Genomic DNA, 18,377 nt, shown 5'->3' with positions numbered 1-18,377 from the left:
GAATCAACTTAAAGAAATAAATAATTTCTCCAAAATAATTCTCGAAAACATCTGTATTCATATCCTCGACATAATTTCCCGTCCGGCATGACTCAAAACTTAGCAAACCTTCTTTTACGAAACCGTCTTCAATTCAAATATGTTTAATAAGGTCTTTTCCCGATGGCACTTAATGCCCGTCGATATGCTTTCTTAATTTTTTGAACAATATATCCTTGGTTAAGACAGGTTTAATCAAGATAAAAAATTTTCTTTTGCTCTCTGCGGTACTGCTTGATGGTTCTTAGGAATTTTATTCTCCACCAAACAAATTTCATCACTTTCCAGTGATGATTTGCGATTATGCTTTTGCCATGCAAAATCCATATCTTTTAAAAGGATCCATAAGAGTTTTTTACTCATCAAAACAATACTATCGTCTCGGCCAAGCACCATTAAAATTTTGTTCAAGGTGAGTGTTTCTTTTTTGAAATAAAAAGAATGGACTTTTCTTCTAACTGCACCTTTACTATCTTTATCAGGAACTCTGGCAGGTCTTACTGTACTATGCTTTGAAGGTTCTACTTGTCCTGCCTTTCTTTTCCGCAATAGTCTATCGATGGTAGATTTTTCCATACCATTTATTCTGTATTACATTTAAATATCGCACTTATCTGTATAAGGTTCGAACCCTATCTTATTTTTCCCGCCTTATTAAATAACTAGGTAGTAAGTTTACGTACCCCTATGGGTGACCATAAAACTCGGAAATTTACATTTACTTACTCTCTACCTATTTGAAATGCAGTATAAACGTTTAAAAATAAACATTTTATTTTGAGGCATAGAAAAATCTCAATCCGCTTCAAATTATTTCTGTGTACATACATTTTTACTTAAGGTTTTCTTAATAATAATAATATCTTAAAAATGTATTTAATAAAAATGAATATGTTTAACATGGCTGATTCTTGAAACTATGTGTACATAAGCCACCCCTCGAAAAAGATTTTATAAAATGTTTGTTTATGCTCATTAGCGTATCCAAGCACATTATTTCCAAAAACGAAAGGCCTAATTTTTATCAATTAGATAAATTAAGATAGTTGAGCTATTAAAAATTTAAAGTGATTGGAAAATTCAATTCCTCCTATACGATTTGTGTATATTATTTTTTACAGTTAAAGTTATTAAATTACTCTAGGTGGAAAAGATTAATTCAACAGCTATAAGATACTACATCAGAAACCATCCAAAAACAAACTGGAGTGATTATGTGTGTATGATAAACGGATCTTTGGTTTGCCATAATGTCGTCGTGGTAGGAAGTAAGTACTCCTTTTAATTTATTAATATTATATGGAAATAGCGTATATATATCCCTATTATTTCTAGATCATTGGAGAACTGTTTAGGTTATAATTTGTTATAATATTTTTCCATTTTTTTAGTACCTCCACAAAAGGTCACAGACTTCAATTGTATGGGAAAAAATTTAGAAAGCTTTACATGCGATTTTACGCCCCCTAATAATTGCGTTACTACAAGTTACCGGTTATTGTATTTTTTGAAAGCTGGCAATACAAGGTATAATAAACAAAAGCATCGCTTAAAGACTGCACGTAATACTACCAATAAAAAGGCGAAGTAAGCTTTAGGTTTTATGAAAAAATCATTTTTAGCTTTAGTAAGGTCGGATGCGCGCTAATTATTTTAAATTTAATTTATTTACTTTAAGCTTAAATCTTGATTTAATTTAAATACGTTTAACATTAATATTGAGCTGACATTACTTTAAAAACAAATTCGCTTCAAAATTAATTGTTAACCCAGTAATTACATATTATATATTTTTGCTATAATGCATCGAATTTATAACATTTCTTTGGCTCGCATGAATTAAATCGCATGTTAATAATTTTACAGTTTCCGAGGCAGAAGTAATGTTACCTCAATGTTGGAAATTTTGATACCGTAGCCGACCTGTCTCTATTTTTGTGCTTCATCGTAAACAAGTCGCTTTACTATATTATTTATTGCAAAAAAAAAATGATTTTTTTACCTGCATGTAAAATAGTCACTAAGATGATCTTTTAAGTCCAAAACTAGACAAATTAGTTGACTTCACAGAAAAGTTTAGGAAATCTTTTTTCAGGACTACCTGGATATTTTTATTTTGTCGTAATTCAAATAAATTTGTAAAAGTTATGTTGTATCAAGCATTTAAACAACAAACAATTGTCAAAATTCGTGTGCTTTAATCGTTTTCTCATAAGCTCTTGAAGAAAAAGAGTGTTGGGCTTAAAAGGTTAACCATTATTGTAATATACAAGATATTTCCTATAGTTTTCAATACTTTATCCACAGTATAAGAAATGAGCGGTCAGCGTACGAGTGCCCAAAAGAAATGTTACCAAATGCTAATTCAACCAAGCTATCGTGCACTTGGAGTATAACTACTGATCCTCAATATAGACATTCTTGGCCAGGATTCACTTTTAGACTTATCGCAAATAATACTTTCGGCACCAATATTATGGAATTTCCTATCGAAAATTTCGCAAATAGTAAGTCAATTATGTATTAGTTTAAATTTAAACAAGGCATTTTCTATCTAAACTTTAGTATTTGTTTCAACGATAGCAGGCGTTTTATCCGAGAAGATTGCCATTAAATGCTATTTTCTCTTAAACATTTTATTTTTCTGTTTATAATTTTTTTATTTTCACAAATTTTGTTATTTAGGAATTATTTATTTTTCCAGAAAATTTCAAAATATCTTTAATTTATTATTTTAAGTTCTAAAAAATCCATTTAGAATAATATTGTTTTTCAATGTGAATTATTTTCCTTTTAGCTCGTCCTGATCCCCCAGTAAATTTAACTGGGGTAGCCACCGGCTCTGACAAAATACTAATACGATGGGATGTTCCAACATATATACAGGTCAAAGAAGAAAAACTTGTTCATAAAATTAGTTGGTGTATGGAGCATTATAAAAATTGGACAACTAAAGAATTACGATTAAGAGGAACAAAACTCAATTTTACACTTAACAATCTCCCTTATGCTCATTGGCTTTACGAAATTAAAGTATCTACGAAAATGGAAGAAGCCACGGAAGATAAAATGTGGTCAAAAGAATCTATCATTATTGTAAGGACACTATCCAAAATTCCTGACAGCCCTCCAAAAACAATTGAAGGAAGTTTTGAATATGTGGAACCCACAAGGAGTCGTTTAGTATGCTGGCAGCGTCTTAAGAGATACCAAGAAAACGGGAATGATACCTCGTACGTTCTGGAAGGTGTCGGTGACGATACTTTAATTGAGCCGTTGACGATACGCGACAGTAACTGCTTAAAGTACGACAATTTGCCAGATACCAACTATACGTTTAAGATTTGGGCAAAGAACGAAGTGGGAATGTCAAAAAATTATTCTACCGTGTTTTTCCCGGCTACTAGATATGGTAAGAACTTGTTTTAAGCTGTTAATAACGACTTCTCTTTTAAACTAAACCTTTTACAAAAAAATACTTTTTTTGCTTAGCTTTTTTTTAGTTTAGTTTTAAAATTATTATTTTATTTTAGTTTTAAAACCTGTAGTTAATTTTGTAAAAAGTGAACAATCCAATGGGGTTTATTTGCTTTGGTGGAGAAAAAGCGACGATGAAAGGGTCAGAAGCTACACCCTGTTCTGGTGTTCTGCTCAAAAGGAATGGCCTTACACATGTGATGTAAGTGTTTTTCCAATGGTAAGGTTTTTTTTTTAATAGAGTTCCTGATTTTAGGGATCATTAAACTGGAAAACGTATTCTCCTGAAATAAACAATGTGACATTAAAACTAGACACTTACGATTATGTTAACAACCAGAGTATTAACATCTACCACTTCGCTATTTCGGCAAACGGAGCCGGATCTAGTACTGGCATGCTTTGGGCGGCCTGCTCGTATATACCTAAAAACGGAGTTAAATTCTCCCAACTTTACGTTGAGAGTGCTACTGCAAGATCTCTAAGTATTCACTGGATGCTTAAATGCGTCAAACTTGACGATGTTTTGAGTTTTAATGTAAGTTATTGCCCGTCGGCTGAAGGAGAAACGAATTGCTTACCAAATAGCTTGAGATATACCAAAATTAATGGTAGACCCGAGAAAAATGAAGGCAACTTTGACATTGTGGGACTAAAACCCTATACGACGTAAGTTTCAACAGATAGAAACAATAAGGTTAAATTCAGCCATTAAATATCGGTTTAATGAAATACTTTTAATAGTTAAGGTTTTAACATATTTGGATTAAAAAATCGTTAACTTAGATATTTAATATACATATTATTATTACCTATACAAAAATCTCATCCATTATGTAGTGTGAAATGTGTGTTTGGCTTTTAAAGGCCCGATGGTGCTCTAGCTAGAGCGAAACACGTGTAGCCTGTAATTAATTATATGTTGTGAGACCGTGAGCGTGTGTGTTCCTTGTTTTCGTCAATTATTATTACCTTATTGATTATTATTGATTTATTTGAAAACCGTATTTTTAGGTTAAAAGAATGGTACCAAATTTTTTACCAGTGGCGTTCCTGGCATATTAAATGTTAGCGTCTGGGTCGGCAACTGGTAAAAATGTCATATATTTTTTTTAAGTAAAACGTCATTTTGTGTAGTGTGACGTAGTTATCTTTTTTCCATTTTTTTCCAAGATTTTTACGAACATGTGAATTATATTGTATTTTTATCAGTCCCTATTTTTATCATTAACGAAGTCGTTGCAGTCGTTGCATATTTATATGAACTTTTTTGACGTTAATAAATGAATAATCTGCCAACATATTATACCCACGTGAGTAATTATTTTCGTATAAAAGGTTTTTAGCTTCAGTTAGAATAGTACTAAAATAATACTTACTTTTACTAAAGAAAACTTACAAAAATATCTTTTTTAGATATATCATTTGTGTGAAACCAGTAATCCAAGATGCAGAAAGCCAATTTAGTAAAGCTATGTTTAATCACACCAAACCAGATTATCCAACAGTGCCTTTGAACTTAAACGTTGATGTGGAAGAAAAGCAACTAACGATTAGATGGGATAAACCTGAAGAAGAAAATGGTCATACGTCTGTATATAAATTATCACTTAATTCCATTGATGAGCTAAATGTACAAAGTGAAAAAGATAAGCAACATTATGAAGTAACAATTAAAAATAACATACTACCTAGACATCATTATGTTGTTGGCGTACAAGCTTGCAATGAATTATTTTGCTCCAATCGGACTATACGAAGTGTAAAAACGCCTATAGGAGGTAAGTAATGTTAAATGGGAAAAATTATTTATCTTTACAGTTAGGTTTAACCAAAATTTTATCTGTAGTTACGTTTTGTGAACGTTATTTCCCTATTTTATTAACTACTGTGATTTACTAAATTCATTTGCTGTTCAACGCATGTTACAATAATGAACAAACAGTAAATTAAGAGAATATTTTTTTTAACGAATTTAATTATTAATGGTTTCTCATCAAACGATGAAGATATATTACATGTTTTTACAACATAATATTCAGCAGTTTTTTTTTCTATTCTACGTCGGCGATAACGAAAATGGTTGTATAGTTAAATTATTATAATTAATTCTTTGAAATGTTATAAAATTCGGTCAGATTAAGATTAAAGAACCGTCTTATCTTAACGTTAACAACCATAACGTTTAGAACCATAATGACGAATACAGTAATAAATTAAGGGTATTTATTAATCTGTCTAAGAATATCACGTCAAGATATGCTTGGACTTTTTCTAAAATCATAAAATAAAGCAATACACGAATTACGAGTGACTAAGAAAAGATAAGAAGAAATTATGTCCAACCAGTATTTTCTGTCGGGGTGAACTAACCGATCTACAGCTGCTTGCTGAATTTCAAAAGTTGATAATCTGATGACATTGGAATAATATTCAATTTCTTAAAATAATGAAAAGAAAATGCTGAAATCCATTCTTTAAATTCAATCTCTATTGACAGGAGTGTTCTGAGAAAAAAAATAGAAAAAACTCATATGTTGTACGAATAAAAAAGGAAACATTCATACAGCATACATGCGTCGATGTAATAATATATTTATAAAGAGAATATTTCATTTTCAGCATGAACATTTCGTTTTAATTTAAATGTAACAAAATGCAAAAACATGCACTAAGCTGATTGTGTTTTTGCTTTAATAAAATTTTAAAATTCCGAGAAAAAATAGCGAAAATAGCAATATGTGTATATTATTTATTTGTTCAAAGATATTATTTGTATATTTATATTATTTTGTTTATCCTTACCACAGTATATACAGAAGTTGCACAATATTTGCCTATAGGAAAATATTTTCATTTACACCAATAAAAAAAATATAGTTGTTAAAAACTTCAGGGCATCTTAGAATGGATTTATCTACAAGGATAGAAACCTAAAAGTTGTGTTTTCACTTAGGAATTTCTATATAATGTCAGATTTTATAAATTATTTGGTAGTTATGTTTTTTTGATTTAAAAAAAAAGATTTTTTTTAAAGATCCCGGTCAAGTTGCCCTGCCAAGTTGGAACTTCAACAATATAACTAAAATGGCAAGATTGAACTGGGAAAAACCTGGACCTGCCGGTGTCAAGGTAGATTACTATGAAGTTAATGTTGGATCTGATGAAACCCATGAGAAAGTGAACGCATCGTGTAAGTTTTTATTTTATTTAGTTTTGAGGTCGACTTACACAATTAAAAATATTTACTAAAATGCAACAGATATCACCCACAGTATTATGGATTTTTTTATTGGTAAATTTAGAGAACATTTTTACAAAACCTAAATTATTGTTAATTACATTTCAATAGTAACTAATACAAATAAAACCAGAAATATTTAGTACCACATCAAAAAACTAAGTGATAGTAATGTAGTGATAATAAATGATAACTTCCTATGTTTGAAATTTTTAAATATTTGTTAAAAGTAGCCCTAGCAGTATTTTTTAAATGGCAAGATGTGGCTTACTACATAAGAAAAAATAGACCCATCCGTATGTGTCTATTCTTTCTTGACCTCTCTTAACTATTTATTTTTCAGCTTCCAAAATGTTTTATGAAGTCAGTACTTGTGTGGAAAATAAATCAGAAAGGGAGCTGAAAGCTAAGGTTCGGGCAATTAATATAAGGGAAGATGGAAAATTACTTCATGGAAGTTGGAGCGAACTAGCCACGGCTCCCTGCGATTCAGCCGATAGTTCCACTTATTGGGGCTTGCCAATCATTATTTTGTCGGTAGTTTTTTTGGTAGTCCTCTTGGTGTATGCAGCTAGAATGTAAGTATTCTAGACATTTGAGTAATTATTAATTTTTTATTAATTATTAATTTTTTTTTCAGGACGTACTACAAAGTACGATCCATGTGTAACTACCCAAAAGTGTTACTTCCGCCTGAACTTAATAACGTAATAGGTAAATTCGATCAAGGGAAGGAAAAACTTCCCGATGAAATGTTACCTGGTGAGCCTTTACTACCAGAGAAGATAATGAGACCGATAAATCCTAGTGGAGATACAAGCGGATGCTGTTCTGGAGCTGAAAGCGTATCATCGGTAGAATCTGGAGGAGTTGTATCGTTGGATTCTGGAACGAGTCAGATGGGGTCACCAAATCTTGACGCAACAGAATCCAAAGATGTTGCGTTAAGGCAGCGACCAAATGTTAAGAAAGGTAAGGTAATCACTTCATTTACTTTAGTACTTTAGTAATGTATATGATCAGTACACAACATATTTAGGCTATAGAAGAATATTTAATAGAAAATATTTTATTCTTTATAAAGAGAGCAACCAGATCAATTACATTTATATTTAAAAAATATTCTTGAAGTCAAAAGAAAGGCTGCAAGAATCCCTTTAAATTTTCAAACGAGTAGTATGGTATTTTTTCTATAAATATGTTTTGAAGCAAGAAAAGTATGAATATAAAAGCTTGTTAGTTACTGAAAGTATATTAATATATTCGGTCTTTTCCGTCGTTTTTTTGCTATTAAAACATTTATTTATTAATTAACTAAGCCTGATTGATATTATAGCTATTAATTTAAGCAGAGATAGTAGTTGAATGTAATTATTGTTTCAATGAATAATTGAATGTGTATTATTAAAATGAACACTTATTTCCAACAGGGATATTTGAACAGAAGCATTATGCAATTCATTTTTGTATTAATCTTAGATAATCTGCAAATTTGACATTTAAAAATTAAAACAGACCTATGAGAAACATTTTCTCATCCCGAGCTCAAGTTTTTCGCTCACAAAAAACATAGAAGGTCAACTTCGAAGATCAGACCTTTTCTTGCTTCTTATTCCCTCTAAAAATAGTTTGAAATAGCATTTTTATATTCCAAGCTATTGTAAACCTGTTTTATTGCAGTCGCTTTCATCTTTGTGACTGGGCGAAATTGAACATTTGTATTTTTGAAGCTTACCTCGTTTTTTTGAAGTTATTTTTGAAAACGCGAAAACTGTAATTTCAATAATTTATAAGTATAAATGAGTTCATATATTTTAGGGTACGTAACTATGTCGGACCTTTCCGAAGCTCCCTGGGCAACCAAGCCGCCTCAAACAGGCTATAGCAGCGTAGGAATTTTAGCACCTCCCATGGAGTTAGAGTACACATCATTAGCTGACATTACACCCAAATCTTCGTATGTACCTTTTGCTGAGGCGGTGAGTGATCCCGCTCCGGCGTCTTCGGGATACGTCCCCCATCTAACGCAAGAGCCAGCATCTAAAAATACACCCTACGTCCTTGCTGGACAGCCTACTCCTGCACCACCAAAATCCACAAAGTTTTCTCCCATACTTCCTGTGTATACTTTAAATCAGGAAGAATTAACAGGTCCGTATGGAACAGGAATGCTCGACTGGCAACCCGAAGCTATTAAAGAGCCCGTTCCCAGTTCTGGGTATGTAATGGTAGGAGAAACCAAACCACTCCAGAAGCCAGACATTACGATGCCAAGGGTAACCAATAAAGGATATGTGCCCCACAATATGAAATTACAGGAAAGTGTAAAAGCTCTCAAGGAAGATTAAACAATAGTGAGCTGAAAGACTTTTAAAAAAACTCCTGTGCTTCGAAACCATAAAATCCTTTTTAAATGTTTTGCCTTGTTTTTAAAATTTTTAACACGTTTAAAGATCTGGTTAGGTTAAGAGGTTAGCGGAACCCTGCCAGATTATGAGCAGGTTGTCAAAGTGCCAATTTCTTCTTAAATGTGAGCCATATTTTGCACAATTACTGTATCTGTGATGGAATTTAGGAAAATAAAAAGGTTTTCTGCGAAGTGGCCTAATATATAGGAAGGATTGCATTTCGCGCAAAACGTGAAAGCATTGTATTTATTTTTTTTATTTAGGTGTGGCACTAATGAACAATTATTACTTTTTGGAATCCCTTTTCTATAAAAACGGCGAACAAAGGTAATTACGTTAATATAGAAATCATTTTAACACACAATACTGAAGATTAGAAACCAAGACAAAAATCGAAATGGATTGAGATATAATATTGGCACAAAATAAGAATATTAATATATGAAGTTTAGGACGAAATTAAATAAGATTTTGGCGTTTACGAACTTGGTATGATAACATCAACTAAAATATTATAAAACGCCTTTATGTCAAGCTCTCTATATTATTCAAGGAGGATAAGCAAATATGTATTTATTTTAAAGCCACCTTAAAATGATTCATTTTAGCAGTATAAAATTTAGGTTCGTTAATATTCATTGACAGAACCAGACATAGTTAATGGAACATGGAACCAAATTCAAAATCAGAACAGATCAGAAAATGTATAAAGCAGGAAAAGAAAAAATTATTCTTGCTTCACTGCTGTGTGTTATGGTAAACCTTTATCTTTCTTTTTTTTAAAACTTGGAGCTTCATTTTCAGGCCTCTTTTCCGCACGGAATTGCATAATACACAATTTTGTCTGGGCTTACTATAAGGGTGTCTTATGTGTTTAAGCACTGTCATTAATTTTAACACAACTGTCGCTGGTTGGTCGATGAGGTATCTCATAAATGTCGTGTCATAATAAATTATTAATAATTTGTAACGAAAAAGTTCAATTTAAGGTAAATTTTTAGCAAAGCAAGCATTTAATTTTCATTTTAATCATTTTGTTCGTCCGAAAGGAATTTTAGCAGAAATGGAACCATTTTTATTGTATAACATATATTTTTTAAATTTCATTATTTCGTCATGCATTTATCAAAAACTGTTCAGAGCTCTTGTTTAGTTAATTAAATTTTATTCTCTATTTTACTTAAAACGTTCTTCATATTTCGGTTATCCTATTAGAGCTTTTAGAGAATCCGAAAATAAAAGTCGATAAACCTACATCATTAAAATAATAACAAATATGAAGATTAATTTCAAAAATATTATGAACACACTAACATTACATATGATTTTAAACATTTCTGACAAAAAATCCACCGGATTTTGTTTATATTGTTTAAATGCTGTGTCAGGTTAAATGGATCACCTGGTATAATAATGTTCTTAAGCATTATTTAAAAAAATTATATTTTGATCGTTGAAAAAAATAGTATTATATCATTTTTAAGAAAAAAATAAAAAAGTTATCTTTAAAATTGATATAATAGGGGCGCTATGTTTGTACTTTCCGTGCTACACAGAATAACTTATCAAACATGTTATAAAATGTCACAACAAAAAATATTACGACCTTTTTAACGAGATTACTGGTAGTGAAATTGATATTTCATTGTGCGTGTATGCTCCTTGTCTTAGGTCACTTCTTTAAACAAAATTGAGCTTTGACAACAGAATTTGTTTGTGTTGTTTTTGTAAATAACTTTCTAAGTATTTATGACATATTTCTCTAAATATTCCTTATTTAAGATTTTTTTGTAAATATAATTTTTATTTTAGGGTTGGCGTAGGTTTTTAAGTGGTTTTATATTAATTTATCGCAATTGGCTGAGTGCTTTTTTGTATTTTGTTTTTTAACATTATTTTTTTCACAGATTTAATACTTCTTTTAATTTTTGATGTCGGGCCGTTTGACACAATCGCATTTTCGCCCTCAAAAATGTTAAAAAAATACTTTTGTTACCTAACATTTCAAATGACTGATGATTTCAAACAAAAATTTGATGATTTACAATATGATAGAGTCAAACGACCTGTATAAGTAATTATTCATTTATATCTGTAAATATTAAGATCTGTTGAAAGAACGAGTATTATGTGGAATATAAAATACAGGGTAACACACAGCAAATTTTTTCAGTTTTGTGGCTTAAACTCCGACTGATAAAAAGTTTTATTTCACAAGCGTTATGTGTATGCGGTTTCAAAACCTATATTAGCTGTAAGTGTCTAATCATTAAGTTTTGACCTATTATCTTGTAAATTTACAAATCATCGCCTTGCATACAACGCTGTTGAAAGACTCAGAATTTATCATTTTTACACCCCCAGGCAAGTAATGTAATATAATGCCGCGATAATTTAAATGTTTTTCTTTTAGTTATTTTTCCAGAAAATTATGTAAAATACATGTATTTAGTAACCATCCAAAACAAGACATTTTTTAAAATTTTCAAATATTTACGGTATCTTTAACCTGTATTGTAAACTACATCCATTAGAATGCGGCTCGCGATATGCTTCATAGTACAAAACCTAAATTTATTACGACTAACTTTAAAGTATATGAGGGATATACTGCTATGACAATGTTAAATTTAAATATCGTATTTATTTTGGATTTTTAGTATTACATTATACGCTTAATCAACTAGTGATGAATATTTTTATCAGCACTTTTTCGATCTCCATATACGACACATAACTTTAGACATAAGGTCATACATACATTGCTTGCCCCCTTTAGATATAGATTGCAAATGTTACGTGACATGAAAAATCGGTAGAAATTATGTTATGGTTAGAAAACCAAATAAACATATTCAAATATTCTAATAAAGGTGTGTAAGCCTATTCAAAATTTACTCTTTTTCCTAAGTAAAGGCGGCTTTTTGTTACCTTAAAATTCTAGAAGTAACTTAAAAAAATCGAAACTGAGGCTTTCCGGTGGTATCAAATAAGACCATAAAAACGATGGGATGTGCAAAGATAACCCAAAAAATCCCCTTTCTCTTTCTGCTCAACAAACTCTTCTTGAATATTGCCAAGTAACATAATGTATCGTAACAGAAAAAAAAGTGAACAGTAGTTGGGTGTGAGTTATATATTAATTTTTAAAGGTTCATTTAAATCCATTGAATATTCTTATTAGTTTCTTATATTTATTTGTGCTCAGAAAAACTAGTTTTTCATAATGTTTATTTCTGATTAAAATTTTATTGCACTGCAGAATATGAAATCGTCTGAGTAAATTCAGTAAATATTCATATATTTATAATGCTTTTGTTTGAAATTTTCATAATAAGGTTCATTTTATGAAATATAAGAATAAGATTCGATAGTTTCATAATAACATATACTAGTGGAGCTTTATTATTTGTAGTTCATAAAATTATTTCTTGAAATCCTGAGAAAAGAATAAATAAAAGAATAAAAATGTCTTAATTTTATTTTGCAAATGACTTCTTTAATATAAAAAAACCAAAACCCAACGATATTAAAGTTGATTTGTGGATGCTAGAACATGTTCAAAACTTCTAGATTTTATTACAATATGCGTTAACAAAGGGAGAATTAAAAGTTATACTAATGTTATCTTGATTTCTTTTATAACATGTATTGATTAAGAAAACTTACATGATTTCGTAATTAAGTAATTTTATAAAGTTACATCTAGGTGGGTCCAATCGACATTTGTCAAGCTTTACAGGAAGCGGCCTATAAAACATGTAGATTTAAAATAACCTTTTAATTAAAATAAAATTCTTTTACTTAGAGTTTTGACGTTTTAGATTTGTTTTAAATATCGAAGTTAGAATCTTCCAATGAAGTGGCGCATAATTCGTGCAACGAATATTGTAAATTTCTTTAGGAAATACGAACTGTCTGTGATAAATTCAACTTAACATGCCCACCTTAGATGTAACTGCTAAGTTCATGTAAATTATGTAAGAAAATTTTTCATTCGGCATTTTGTGTACAGGTCGATACATCATTAAAAATATTAAACATTTAGTGCAATAGTTTTTCACAATAATATTGCTTTAATATATGATGTCTTGCCCCAGATTCTTTTCACATATTAGGATTAAATTTTATGTAAGAAATGTCTATATTTTTAGATGATATACTAGGTAAGCAGCTGTTATGGGTTAGTCGAAATTACAGTTGGTTAAGCATTTTGGAATTGAAATACCAAGCAGCTATATAATAAAAAACAACACCGAACAAATTAGATGTTAACATAATATTTTAAATTAGGTAACTGTATTCATGTCCAGTAATATTAGAATCTGTCTTTATGCAGTGTTCCTCTTATATTTAATATTTTTATTTAAATATATTTGTGGTACTTGCTGTAATGAGTACCACTAAAAATGTTTGTCGTTTTTCTATCTAATAGCCTATTTTTATCTAAGACCCTTTAAAGAACTTTGGACATCATGGACAGATTACATAAATATTGGGAAAGGTGAATATTGCAGTTATTCTTGATTGGGTAAAAGCTTTTGACGGTATTGTTCACGACATCTTAATAAGTTAAGTGGTTTTCGAGTTCACTATCTTAAATTTTATTCTTAAAGAAAAATACAGGCCTATTTGATATATAATGTATTCCTTATACATGTTTTTGTTTTAAATTATCCACAACAATTAATCTAAATTTATAAATATAACAAAATACATTTACAAATCGCCAACTGTATATTAATATAGTAGTTACTCTAGGAAAGAACGTAAATACCTCATAAACCTCCGGTACGAAGGACTATTGGACATACCAATAAATATTAGCATAATGATGTATAAGATAATTAAAATCCACCAAAGATGTTTTCTTATAATTGATCTTACAATTGACGGACTATTGAATCTATAGACTAGTAAATACTTGACTTTCACTAACTCACTATTTGTTACCACAAAGTAGTTTTCGGGAATTTCACCATAACTATTCTGATTGATTGCTCTCCTTTTATTCTTGACATCTAGAAAGGTTAATGTATAAGTAACAGTCTTTCCTAACTAAAATTAAAAAAAAACCTTTGCATTTGACATCCTCCACATCATTTATGACTTCACATACTGCAATAATGCTATGCTTACTGCCTAATGTACTATTGCCCCAAGTTTCTCCAAATGGAGAGTAATTAGTGCAGACTGATATTTCATTTGACAAGTATATTCCATTACCAAATATTACTTCCTAAAAATATGTTTAATATTTGGATTGACACACATTTTTAAAGAAAATGTACCTTTCCTCTATTAAAATTCTGTTGTAGCCCAAATTTCAAAATGGAATAAAAATTGGTTACAGAGCTGCCATGAAATGCATAAAAAATACCTCTTTGGCCAATTCGGGTTTTCCAACTTTCTTCAAACTTCTTGTTGTATGAAACCTCAAATACATACTGGGGTAGTTCATTTATACTGGCTTTCTCATTTACTACAGACAATGGCAGGCTTTTCTAAAATTGAAGCATAATATATTTCTTTACAACTTTGGCTAGGTAATTGATTTATAATAAACCTTTAAGATTTTGAAGTGTTTTGAACTAGAAATAAAATAAATATACCATAAATCCACTTACTAAAGAATTAAGTTTTAGCATAGGCAACCCTGATTCAAAGAATATCCAAGTTAAAAGATTTGAAACATCTTTGGGAATGGTTTTTGAAGGAAGAGTTATGAACTCTGAGAGCAATGGTATTTTATCACAGGCTTTTTTCTGAAACAATAAATCAATATATTACTACAATTTGTTAATTAAAATGTTTGGTTGACTCATGTTTTTGTTTGATATATTAATGTTTTTTTCACATAATTGAGAAACATATAGGATGTCTTGACTAATTTTGGTAAAACTTCTAGATGCAAAACATTAACAAAAGAATAATCTTAAACATCACATAAATTAAAAGCTTTTTTAAGGATTTTTTTAACACAATCATAATAATTTAGTATCAAGTGTTTAATTTTTATTAATAAAAGTGGTGGGTTTAAATATTTTGAGATACCTTATTAGAGGTGTGGATAAAGGAAGCTGAGAGTGAGTCCTAGTAATAAGGCTCACGTAATGAAAGCTAGGTAATTAAAAATAATAAAAAGTAAGGAAAGTATCAGAAAAAGATATTTGAATAAAAGTATTCAGATTCAGTATATATTACGGTAATTAATCAATTTACAAAATAAATATAATATATAAAATATTCAACAAAATAAGATTTTATATCGCAATAAAGCACTTGAAGTATTAGTACTATCATTAAATATCTAGCATAAATAACAGGTAACATCAATAAAATTAAATAAAATATAAGGACAACAATGGTTTAAAACAGAGTAACTGCAATAGAAAAGAAGACACACTTTAAGCAAAGTCAAGATATAAAATTATATTGCACTTAAGCAGATTTTAAAACTCGTTGAAGTGAACTAAGAGAACAATGAAACAAATCTATACTGACACTATTTAAGTTAATCATCATTCTACCTATTGCACAGTTTTCACCATACAGTGTACTATGTTGTTCAAGGTAGAATAATCTAGTCTGTCTGAGCACTGTAGTAGGAGGAACATTTAAATTAAGCTGACACAACAACTCAGGAGACTGTATTACATTGTTAAGAATCTTGTATGTTGTGACAATATCGCAGTTTTTACGTCGAGTCTCCAACTTTTCAATGTTCAGCAATCTATACATTTCACTGTAATTAATATCAATACAAGGAATATTAAGCTTGTAAGCAATGTATCTTATGAATTTACGTTGAACTCTTTCTAGACACATTATATATTTAGCATAATAAGGTGACCATATACATGAATTCGTTTCAAGTTGACTGCAAACCAATGAAAAATACAGAAGTTTGATGGAATCAATACTGCTGAAATCATGAGTGTGCCTCTTAAACAAACCCAACATTTTGTAAGCCTTATTCCACAGGTTTTCAATATTTTTTGAAAAAATTAGTCTACAATCAAAAAGCACCCCAAGATCACATATCTCTGATACCTTCTCAATAAGTGAATTCATTAGATGGTACTGATGAAATGGTGGACTAAAACTCCTGGTAAATTGAATATATTTGCATTTTTTAGCATTTAGGACCACTCTATTGTTCTTGCACCATAATTCAAATTTGTGAAGATCAGAACAAAGTTCATGATGTGCCAAGTTACTATCTATGATTCTAATCATCAGCAAAAAGCAACACATTAGAATAATCAAAACAATGAACAACATCATTAATAAAAAGATTAAATAAAAAAGGGGCAAGATGGGCACCCTGAGGAACCCCAGAAGTCACTGGAAAAGGACTAGAATAAAAGTTATTTATCTTTACAATCTGTGTTCTTCTAGACAGATATGACTTTAACCAGGCCAAAAGACAACCACCAATGCCATAGAGTGACAACTTTGCAACCAGGAGAGAATGATTAACCCTGTCAAACGCCTTGGAAAAGTCAGTATATATGGAATCAACCGACATACCGCTCTCCAAGGCCCCCGACAAAGCTGTTTGGTAAAGCAAGAAATTAGTGGTAATGGACCTACCCCTGACAAACCCATGCTGCTTAGTTGAGATTATGTTTTTAAATTTCTCTGATAAAAAATCTGTGACAAAACTTTCAAGAACCTTTGCAAAGTGACAAGCCAGAGAAACAGGATGATAATTTTTCACATCATCCCTCTGACCTGTATTCTTAAATATGGGAGTCAAATTATTTAACTTCCATGAGGTTGGAAATCTACCAGTCTTGAAAGACAAATTATAGATCAGCCATAGTGGATGTGCCAAAGCAAAAGCACAGTGTTTTATGAAGACAGCTGGAATACAGTCAGGCCCAGGGGCCTTATTAACATTGACATTGGTTAACTTTTCAAAGACTTCAGATATTTGTACATGCATTTCATTAATATCAGGCTGGGTAAATTCCTGAACATCAAATTCATCAGGAGAGTAGACTGAAGAAAAATATTGTGCAAATAAAGATGCTATTTCATGGCTATTTTCACCCACTGCATCTAAATATTTCACAGTAGATGGAATACTGTTATTTTGTGTCTTATCTCTTATATATTTCCAGAAATATTTAGGGTCACCGGAAATAGAAGATTGGATTTGCTCAATATAGTTTGAGTATCACTGATCAACCTGATTTTTACAGATTGCTCTAAAATTACTGAACATTTCATAGTCTTCAACGGCCTTAGACTGTTTATACTTTGCATGTGCCAATCTTTTTTGCAAGACATTTGATTTAAATTCTGCGCTGAACCACATTGGAAACTTGAATTTATTGTCAATTTTTATGATAGGTACAAAATAGGTGAGAGCGTTGCCCAATGCATTATACAAACAGTCCACATTAGCATTAACATCAGATGAGAATAAACTATCCCAATCCGCATCAAGAAGGTAGCTGTTAAGACCTGCATAATCTGCATTCTTGAAGTCGTGTATTTCTTCACAATAATCAAGAGATTCAAAATTGTGTAACTTTATAAAAATCACCAATGCAGGATGATGTCGATCTCAGAGAAGAACATTTTTGCAAGAGAAAATTTATAACATTCTATTCTTGACTCATCTAGAATTCTATCAAATACTCAGAATTAATCAAAGTACTTACAAGTGCACCAAAATCCTTTTCATTTTTATCATTAATAAATGACTGAGGAAAAGGTCTTAAGAGCTGATCACTTCTAAAGGAATTTAAAGCTGCCGCAACAACACAAATAGCTACATCACATCCTTTTAAATTTTTACTGATAAAATCTTTGAGTTTATCTACTTCAGAATATTCATCATTCTCCAGGGCAGTCTTAGAGACATTCACTTTTAGAGTTATGGAGGTAGAGCTCTGTTCCTCAGTTTCTGCCTCTACTCTTTCATCTAACTTTAAAATATTATTCCTTTCTTCTGTTTCCATATTTCTAGCTTATTTAGATGGTCTTTTTAAATTGTAACATCGCTGTTAAAAACAAATTTTTAATTGGTATACTCGTTTTATTGCTATTCGCCCTGACAATTTCTATTTTGTAATAACTGTTGTGATTGGATTGTTTGTTTTGACAGAAAACCGCTGATAGCGATGGAAAGTGCTCTCAATGTTAAACTTCTGTCAAGTCATTAGGTTGCATTCACAGCGAATTGCACCGTTTTTTCA

The 18,377-nt window shown here is 30.6% G+C and overlaps 2 protein-coding genes across 3 annotated transcripts in view; one reads left to right on the top strand and one right to left on the bottom strand.

The window, feature by feature from the left end:
- LOC126749143 (cytokine receptor) overlaps positions 1–13,579 on the top strand; it is a 51,520-nt gene extending 37,941 nt beyond the window's left edge. The window contains exons 4-14 of one of the 2 annotated variants that reach the window (XM_050458812.1): positions 1,184–1,307; positions 1,431–1,626; positions 2,347–2,546; positions 2,837–3,451; positions 3,573–3,718; positions 3,773–4,185; positions 4,933–5,297; positions 6,554–6,709; positions 7,101–7,335; positions 7,398–7,729; positions 8,576–13,579. In XM_050458812.1, the coding sequence (XP_050314769.1) occupies positions 1,184–1,307; positions 1,431–1,626; positions 2,347–2,546; positions 2,837–3,451; positions 3,573–3,718; positions 3,773–4,185; positions 4,933–5,297; positions 6,554–6,709; positions 7,101–7,335; positions 7,398–7,729; positions 8,576–9,105 (3,312 nt within the window). In that variant the 3' untranslated portion in view covers positions 9,106–13,579. The remainder of the gene's footprint in view (positions 1–1,183; positions 1,308–1,430; positions 1,627–2,346; positions 2,547–2,836; positions 3,452–3,572; positions 3,719–3,772; positions 4,186–4,932; positions 5,298–6,553; positions 6,710–7,100; positions 7,336–7,397; positions 7,730–8,575) is intronic. The other variant, XM_050458813.1, reaches the window with a different exon arrangement.
- Positions 13,580–13,794: 215 nt separating this feature from the next.
- Positions 13,795–18,267, bottom strand: LOC126749145 (protein mono-ADP-ribosyltransferase PARP16-like). Its single transcript, XM_050458815.1, has 5 exons — positions 17,841–18,267; positions 14,793–14,930; positions 14,457–14,669; positions 14,242–14,404; positions 13,795–14,186 (listed from the first exon to the last, which is right to left on the bottom strand). Exons 1-5 carry the CDS (start codon positions 18,138–18,140, stop codon positions 13,918–13,920), a joined length of 1,083 nt encoding a protein of 360 aa, XP_050314772.1. The 5' UTR covers positions 18,141–18,267; the 3' UTR covers positions 13,795–13,917.
- Between the last annotated feature and the right edge of the window lie 110 nt (positions 18,268–18,377).

Source organism: Anthonomus grandis, chromosome 22, assembly GCF_022605725.1.
Source record: "Anthonomus grandis grandis chromosome 22, icAntGran1.3, whole genome shotgun sequence".
Lineage (NCBI taxonomy): Eukaryota > Metazoa > Arthropoda > Insecta > Coleoptera > Curculionidae > Anthonomus > Anthonomus grandis.
Note: the sequence above shows the minus strand (reverse complement) of the source record. Positions and strands in the feature narration are given on the sequence as shown.

Bases quoted from the DNA above. Each gene is read 5' to 3' on its own strand.
- LOC126749145 (XM_050458815.1), bottom strand. From the start codon at position 18,140: ATGGAAACAGAAGAAAGGAATAATATTTTAAAGTTAGATGAAAGAGTA. The intron at 14,931-17,840 runs GTAAGTACTTTG...TTATTGTTTCAG, and splicing joins AAAAGGATTTTGGTGCACTT to AAAAAAGCCTGTGATAAAAT. The intron at 14,670-14,792 runs GTAAGTGGATTT...CTTCAATTTTAG, and splicing joins TGCTAAAACTTAATTCTTTA to AAAAGCCTGCCATTGTCTGT.